The 9130-nt window shown below is 34.1% G+C and overlaps 1 protein-coding gene across 4 annotated transcripts in view; it reads left to right on the forward strand.

Annotated features, from left to right (window-relative positions):
* Positions 1-1971: 1971 nt before the first annotated feature.
* The window catches only part of LOC108765178 (heterochromatin protein 1), a 14334-nt gene continuing 7175 nt past the window's right edge, over positions 1972-9130 (forward strand). Inside the window, exons 1-2 of one of the 4 annotated variants that reach the window (XM_018513754.1) lie at positions 1972-2853; positions 3145-3515. In XM_018513754.1, the coding sequence (XP_018369256.1) occupies positions 2283-2853; positions 3145-3224 (651 nt within the window). In that variant the 5' untranslated portion in view covers positions 1972-2282 and the 3' untranslated portion in view covers positions 3225-3515. Of the gene's footprint in view, positions 2854-3144; positions 3516-4127; positions 4579-9130 lie in introns of those variants that run through there. The other 3 variants (XM_018513752.1, XM_018513751.1, XM_018513753.1) reach the window with 3 other exon arrangements.

Raw genomic sequence — 9130 nt, forward strand, 5'->3', positions numbered from 1 at the left:
CACTCCCAGTGATGCACATTTGGTTCACGGCATCACGGAAACCCCACCACTTTTACCCCCACCAAGCAGACAGCTACTGGCACCTAGAGTCCTAGATTTATCAAAGAGGCGCAACCGGCTTAAGTCAGTATGACAAAGGTGCTAAGGAGAGTACTAAACATGGCCTACATGATATAAAACTGTCTTTAAACTATGTCAAACAAGATAAGACATGCAGGATAATGTGAGATAGAATGTATAGAATAAAATGAAATAGAAATATGTCACTAGTGCTATAAATGGCTGCCAAGTCACGCAATTGGTCAGATTGCTACAGCGAATCAGAATGCATATCACCGGTTGCGCTTCTTTAATAAATCTAGGACTCTAAGGGTGCCGTCACATGCGGCGTAACCTGCGTAAGCGTAACCTGCGTATTCTAGTATTTACTAGAATACTTTATTTTTTATTTATTAGAATACGCTATTCTGAAAGCCCGCATTCACATTGAGCGTATTTCGCGGAAGATTAGAGAAATGCGGAACTAATGCAACCAATTGCTGATTAGAATTTCTGTTGTACACTCTAACAGAAATGCTAAATGAATTTACGATTGGTTTTCGTAACCTACGCATCTCGAAAAGTACGCCTCATGGGGAACCGGTACCTTTCCATCGCGTATATGTGAGAGGATGATCGAACAAATTATTAAAATCGGAAAATTTTGTAAAACCACTCTTAGGGCCTGCGCACAATAGAGGAATAAGAATTAGATATTAAGATTTCAACCTATCAGAAACCATATATTCCGATGTAATCAGTTTCTGATAGGTTGAAATTTTAATATCTAATTCCTCTTCCTCTATTGTGCTCAGGCCCTTCGGCTTATTCGACGCGTTTTTGCATGAAACGAAAGAATCTGGCAAAAAAAACGTCGTTCTGCCTTGTGATCTGAGATATTAAGCGTTAAAGTTGATGACTATTGAGGTTAGAAAATCTGTCAGAGAGGCAAAATGAGGTCTATAATTGTACTGTTCTACATGGGTTTCGACTTTTCACGCGATGCAAAGGGGCGCACGACTTTTATAATTGTACTTACAAAATCGAAACCCTTGTGCATTTTTTCAAACAGAATAAGCTAAAATGAGCCAGAAGTTAGATTCGACGCATAGTGGTTCTATCATGTTTCGGCGTAACAACAAAATAGTGTAAAAAGCATAAAGTAACTAGACAGAAACTGATGTTCAAGTGAAATGATATGATTGGTCGGCGCAAGTTACACTTACGCAAGTTACGCTGCATGTGACGGCACCCTAATTCCTACTAGAGAGACGCTATGAAGCTGGTTCTACATTAATCGCAGCGCAGCGTCGCAAGTGTGTCGCAAGCGTTGCGGTCCAATCAGAGTCGAACTAGCTCGATATTTATTGGACAGCAACGCTTGCGATGCTGCGATGCGATTAATGTCGAACCAGCTTAAAGCCTTGTGTCCACGATGCTAGAAATCGGTCCGAGATTTCGGACAGAGAAAAAATTAACAAATCACTTTTGAACAATTTGATCACATGACCATTGCGATTGGTCAATTTTTTTTTCATCCGAGGTCTCGGACCGATTTCTAGTATCGTGGACACAAGGCGCACATGTGAAGTCGCGTATTCACCTAGCGAACAAACACCGAACGAACAGCGAACGCGAACGTTCATTGGTTGCGTTCATCAGATGTATACGTCAAAGCGAATGAGAATCGAACATTCGATTCGCGTTCGATTCTGTTCCCTCATGAAGCGGTACATCAAAGGGTAAATTTTCACGAGCTGCTCAAACCGGCTGTTTCAGCGACGAAAAGGATCACGTGATCAAAATGGGCGTTTGATATTCGTCAATTTTTTTAGCAGCTCGTGAAAATTTACCCAAAGACTATTCGTGCGCGATTCGTGCGCGATGTAAACGTGCAAATCACGTGTTCGTTATTTGGCTGTTCGCCTAAATCACCATAACCTTTTCTGTGCTTTTCTGTGTATTAACATTCTGTACAGATAACAAAGTTGAAAACTCTCTTTAAATAAAGTTTATCGTACTGGCTTTTTCGAAAAAGATATCTGTTATAAAATAAAAATATTAATTGTCGCAAGCAATAAGGTTATAGCGAACAATGACCCGAACACCGAATCAAGATCGAATGGGTGTTCAGCCCATGTTCGATGCAATCGGGAAAAATGTACGAACGAACTACGAACATGAACGCTGTTCGTTCGGTGTTCGTTCGCTAGGTGAATACGCGGCTTGATGCGCTTCATTCCATGCGGTTCATGCATGAAACAGAACACACCCAAAATATTGACCGGATTCTTACTTTTAGAAACTCTATTTTTGGATTTGACAACAAATCTCAGGTCGCCTCAGGGATGTCTCGGATCAGTATACCTGTCAAAGAAACCTTTCAATCACAAGCCCTTCTAAGTGCAACTATGTTGGCAAAATCGGTTAACGAGGTTACAGGCTATAAAAAAGAAGAAGAAGAAGAAGAAGAAGAAGCAAAATTGGATAGAAGAATGAAGTCTCAAAAAGATTTTCGCCAATTAATGCTGTATTGCTTCCAGCAAGGCTTTACAGCTTCGCAGACTATGATTGAGCTGTACTCTGTCTTTGGAAAAGCCTGCGTTACTCTCCACACAATTTGGAGGTGGTATCGAAGATTCAGAACTGGTGATTTCAATGTAAAAGATCTTCCTCGCTCTGGCCGACCTCAGGAATTTGATGTAACACTTCTCAAGGACATCATACACAAAAATCCACAAATGACTGTTAAAGAACTCGCCGCCGCTCTGCACAAGTCTGCTTCCACAGTGCAAATCTACTTAAAGAAGCTGGGTAAATAGTAGATAAGAGATCTGTTTTTTATTCCTGCTCTCCATGAACTTAAGAATACTGTGCAACAAGTTCAAGTGAAACAAACATATATTTGTGCAGGAATAAAAAACCGACCTGCTATATTGTGTGCTGAATTTATACAGTAGATTTAAAACAAATTTTCCAAACTACCTAATATATGAAAGAATATTTCTCATCCAGTTTTATATTGAAAATTATCGTTATAATAACTTACGTTTTTCTTTAATTCAATCCTAATATATTTTGATTTTAATATACCTAATTTCTTAGTGCCGCAAGCTGTGCATGTTGAGTTGAATACTTGGAAATCATCGGCCGCAGTTCCTGCAATCGAGTTTCTCCATCTCTGAGTAATTCATTATTCCTTCATTTTAGTTTTCCCTTCATTCTGAAAAGCATATTGAATTCCATGAAGTGAGAGAGAGGTCCGAACTTTGTGAGATAAAAATGTTATTCTCATAAGATTTGTAACAACTTGTGACTGAAATGCTTATAACAAGTTTTATGAGAACAAGTTACGAACTAGACGATTCTGCTTAGAATTGCCTATAAGCTTATCAACTGTCCAATTTTTATTCAAACTGTCTCATCAGGTTTTCAGGAGTCTGTCTAGTCTATTCAGTTAAACTGGACAAGTCAAACTGGACGTTACATATTTAATTCTCAAATATATCCAATTAATAAAATGAAATTTATATCATGAAAGAAAATTTATGAATTTTCAGTTTTCAGTGACTCTTCCCGTTTTAAACATTTTACAGCTTTATTGCTAAAATATTTTTATTAATTAACTAGTAATGTTTTCCTATACTCGTTCAAAAATATATATTTCATTTAAAAAATATTAAACGTTTTTTTATTTTAACGAATGTTACATATTACATATAAAGTTTAATTATGTTGTTCAATAATATATATTTTATATTAAATAAAAGTGATTAATTATTTTATACAACTATTTTTAATTTTTTTTTGCTTTTAATTTTATTTTAAAAATGACGTGAGCAACTTTTTATACAATTGTGTATTTGATCTAGTTTTATGATTATTATCTTCGTCGGTGTTTCTTTCCGGTTGGATTTTGTTTGCAAACAGTATTGCCACATTAAAAAGTCTGAATTATTATCTTAGTAATTTAGACTTTTTAATATGGCAGCCCTTTTTGTTAGCCCTAATTGGGGAGGGGAGGAGTCTGTCGAAGGGAATAGGTGGTATAGTTGGGCGCCATTTGCAATTAACCTTACCAGGTTAGTCTGGTCGTACATATCTCAGTTCGTTTGCCTGTGCATTCAGATCGTAAAATGTCGTGTTGGATACGTGGTTGCCCTACCAAAAGTGGATTAACGAAGAGGAGCCTTTTCACACCTTACTCGGATGAAATGTTCAAGAATTGGAAGGATAGTGGAATTGCTAAAAAAGGCATCAATAAATTTTCCAAAAAAAGTCGCGTCTGCGAGTTACATTTTCAAAAAGATGACGTTATTCGAGTAGATACTTTTAAGATAGAGGGTAGTGAAGATTTTACGGTGCCACGTAAAGTACCGAAGTTGAGAAAAGGTGCTATTCCATCAATTTTTCCACCGGTCAGGCGTTATGATATAAACTCCATTGCCGAGCAGATAAATTATTATCGTATAAACGTCATTAACACGCAGAATCATACAAAACAGCAGACTGGAGAAACGAGCGTAGCTCAGTTAACGAGTACGTTTAATTGTTTCGTTTTCGTTTGCCTATATTTTTTCTTTTTCTTTTAGCTTTTGGTTTTCCTATCTACTATGAAGGGTCACAGTACCATGCGATGATAAATTTGCGCACATTCTCCCCGGGGAGAGTAGAGGACACGCTTCTGTACAGAAATCACAAATAGTATGCCTTCGATATGAAGTTAGTCTTTTCCGTACTAGCATTTAACTTGTAGATTCATAAATAGAACGATGTTCTTGCTCCTTAAACGAAGGAAAAATTCCGCGCGAATGGATCGAACCTGGATTGTTAGTCTGTTAGTCCGCGGAGCGAGCACCTAAGTCACCCGGCGCCTCGTTCAGTTTACCTATCTCATACATACTATCTCACACTCACACCACGACACTGCTTTACAAATGGCGTCCATTCGTGAAAATCCTGTTCCTTTCAGCGAACTCCCTCCTAATTAGAAGTAACGAATCATACATGTTCAATATGTTTTAAAGGCGTATAAAAGAAATGGTTAAATCTCATTAAAATGAATTCCCGATTAAAATCGATAGAATCCCATTTCTTGCTCGCGCGTTATTGAGTTCGGAGCGTGTTCGGAGTAGTTCGGACTCCTCTCTTTATACTGAATTCTTTCTTTGTTGCGTTGTTTTCGTTATCTGATTCCTTCTCTTCCGTTGCATTTGTTTTTTTTTCTCGAATCAATCTCGAGGATTTATTCGAAGATGTGTTGAAAAAAATAAAAATATTAAATTTGTATGAAATTATACGTAATAAGTAATTTTATGTATCCGAAAAAAAATATGGATTCGCATATTTTTTTGTTATATCTGAAAAATTAATTAAGAAAAATTAATTAAAAACTAACAAGAGAGAAAATTTTTTTCTATCAGTCAAGCTGGATCTTAGGGTAACTCCGGTATATACGCCGCGCTGGGATTTACGCCGCGAAAGTCAGAAAAAATAGAAGGAGTAGGGGTAATTTTCTCGCAACTACTCTGTTACATGCCTTTATGTTATATTAGTTTTGAGTTATAATTTCAGCTTCTTACTGTTAATATTAATAAAATTATCGTGAGTTGAATCGATTTGTCACTGTGTGTGTAACAAGTAGCATCATCATAAATTATAATCTACATAAAATGATTATTGTAAGGCGTGTAAAAGACCTAGTGGTACTTATTTCGTGATACATACGTGTAGAGGAATAGTAAAGCATGTTGTATAGTGAAATACAAGTGTTTTGCTTTCGTATTCTTTGTTTAGTTTGTCGAAACCCTTGCATTTTTGCCATATATCCCACCCATTATCTATATATAGCAAAAATGCAAGATTTCAAAAAGTTTATTTTTTAATACGAAAACTAAATATTTCGGATTTCTAATATTTTTTTCGTAGTAGTAGACAGTACAAAGTTTTTACTGATATAGTTCGTTTATTTTAAACATAGTAAATAATACTTAATAAATTAAGTTTTGATAGGTGCGGCGTATATACCGGAGTTACCCTAAGTGTCAATCATTTTAATTGTATATTGAATTGATTTTTCGGCCTTGAAACGCAAACCCGATTGAACTGCAGTAGTAACATCATAAATTAAATTGCCGAATAGTTTAATAATTTGATGGTCATAGACATCTTATAAAAATCTTAATAATGCTGAATAACATATTAAAATTTGTAAATAATCTTGTCACAAAAAATATCTCGGCCAGGATTGACCATTGAAAAATCGTTCTCTGTAACGTCCAGGGAAAAAATATTTTATATATAATTGTGTAAAATTATGTAAAAAATATATAATTTTATGTAATTGTATATAAATGGACATATTTTATATATAATCGTATATAATTATATATAAAATATTTTTTCCCGGGGCCTGTTTTATGAAGAGGAAAAATATATTTTTAGGGTCTTGACTCTCCAGTATTTCTTCAGTATCTTTTGAAACAAATTATCAATAACCGTTTAAATATCATAAATTTTCATCGCATAATATTTATTTGACGATATTATGCTTTAAGATATTTTATACTCCGATTACTCTGCTTAAAAATTCTCATTAAAATCGATTGAAAAATTTTTTATGGGTTTGAATCTGAAATGCGCAACAACAATCTCCGATTGATTCCCTTCCTAGAAAATCAAGGAGAATCAATTGGTAAATTCCTACAACAATGTAATAGGTTCAAATCAGATTATCCATGTTACAATTTCAATAAGATTTAATAGATGGTCACGCATACAATCCATTTAAAAGATCTTAATATGAAAATCACTTTTAAAGTTTAATGAGATTTTATTGGGATTTACACAATACACACACACACACACACACACGCTTAGACGAATTTTATTGGTTTTAATAGGATATGCGTTTAATGAGCTTGAATGAGAGATGCGCGTTTGTCAAAAGCAATAGGATCTATTCGGTTTTTTATTCAATACGCGTTCAATGGAATCGAATAGGAAAGCCGCGCAATGACGAAACGTAATGGGATTCTATCGGTTTTCATATGGCACCCTAACGGGTTTTAATCGGAAATACGCATTTTAATAAGATTCTATCAGTTTTAATTGAGAATTCATTTCAATCAGAGATTTAATCATTTCTTTTAAACGCGTTTATAGATTTTTATCACGAATGTGCTTTCATGGCATTCTAATCGGTTCTAATCGGAAATACGTTTTCACAGTTTTTAATGGCATTCTGTTGGTTTTTATATGATACATGTTTAATGGGTTTTAATTGAAAAGGCATTTTAATGGGATTCTATCGATTTTAATCGGGAATTCATTTTCATTGTTTTCAATGAGATTTAATCATTTCTTTTATACGCCTTTAAAATCTATTGAACATGTATAAAAATCACTATAAAAATCGATAGTATCTTATTACATTCGGTCGAAGCAATTTTTTCAGATTAAAATTTCCACTGAACACCACTCGTGTAAAATCTGATGCGATCTTATTGAACTTCATCACGTAAATCTTCTGTTTAAATCCCATTGAATATGTATAGTAGGATGATCGATTAAATCCCATTTAATTCTGAAAGTTGCAATTATCTTATTACATCTAATTGATATGACCAATACTTCTAATGGGCAAAAATCTATCAATTCTTATAGAAGATAGAAATCCTACTGAATTTTATTAATTTTTAATCGGATGAATTTATGTTTCTCATTGAAGCGATTCATTCCCATTACATTTCTATCGAACTTATGGACGTCCCCCGACTACAGTTGTGCTCAACCTAATGAGCACATTAATGCTCACCATTATGAAAATTTTTATGAAAATTTATTTCACTTTTATATAGTATAAGATATTCCATAAATCTTAATGTGTTTACAAGTTTTTTTATACGATATAAAATGCCTCCCGCCGTCACTACTGCCGCCGATCAAAAAAAATAGCGACTTTGCTTACTTTGCTACTTACTTTGCTCAATGATTTCTTAAAAACGAATACCGGAAACCATATTCAGACAAACATATTATCCCTTATGATATCAAGTTTTATGTCTCAATGTTTCAAAAAATTGTTAAGAAAAACTTTTTTACAGTGAATAAAAAGACCACTTTTGAATAAGCTTTAGATAGGGATCCTATGTATATATATGGTATATATATGGTATATATATATATATACCATGGTGTATATATATATATATATATATATATATATAATATATATATATATATATATATATTGATTTCTATTGATTTCAATGGGAATTTTTAAGTAGGGTATGCAACTCAACAACAGACTCAAACATATCTCTAAATATATCGTTATGTAAAATCTAAACATAAAAAAACAAAGTATTTTATATACTTATAATATTAAATCATAAATAAATTTAAGAAAAAAAAGAAAACCTCCGTATCATGTAGTAAGTAAGAAGAATTATAGATCATGGCAACGTCGCATTTTTGGAACAGATGACATATTACTCATCTTTCAGCACTTTCGTATTTCTTTATTTTTAATAATAAAAATGAATATATTCGATTCCAATTATACACAAATAATAGATAAAGGATGGAAGAAAAAGATCAGTATGTAAAGTTATATTAAATTGAACAAATAATTATTTAAAAATCTAATTTCGCTTAAGTGTGGCATATTTCCCCGACTTACCCCGGATTTACAATAAATGTTTTAAGCCTGAAGCCATAAGAAATGGGCGAATCACAGTCGCTTATTCTTCTCGGATTCGACTGTAATTGGTCAATTTCTTAAGGCTTAAAGCTTAAAATATCTATTGTATTAGGTGTTAAACTTAATTCCTATCGCTCGTTACTAGAGGGCTCTGCCTCCAACGCTGACGAGTTTCGACGATGAAGTCACATGTCTTTTGTAGTTTAGACATCGCTGAAAGTGATTGAACCCTCACAGGTTAGATTTCTCGGAAATCTAACCAAAGAGATTTTCCAATCGATTTAAAATGAATCGCGATAAGCTGTTTTTCCGACATAAGCTTCTTCACTACTTCGACCTCAAGAAAACCGCAGCTGAAGCGTATCGCTTATTAGCCGAAGTATATGG

This window comes from Trachymyrmex cornetzi, unplaced genomic scaffold (genome assembly GCF_001594075.2).
Source record: "Trachymyrmex cornetzi isolate Tcor2-1 unplaced genomic scaffold, Tcor1.1 scaffold472, whole genome shotgun sequence".
Classification (NCBI taxonomy): domain Eukaryota; kingdom Metazoa; phylum Arthropoda; class Insecta; order Hymenoptera; family Formicidae; genus Trachymyrmex; species Trachymyrmex cornetzi.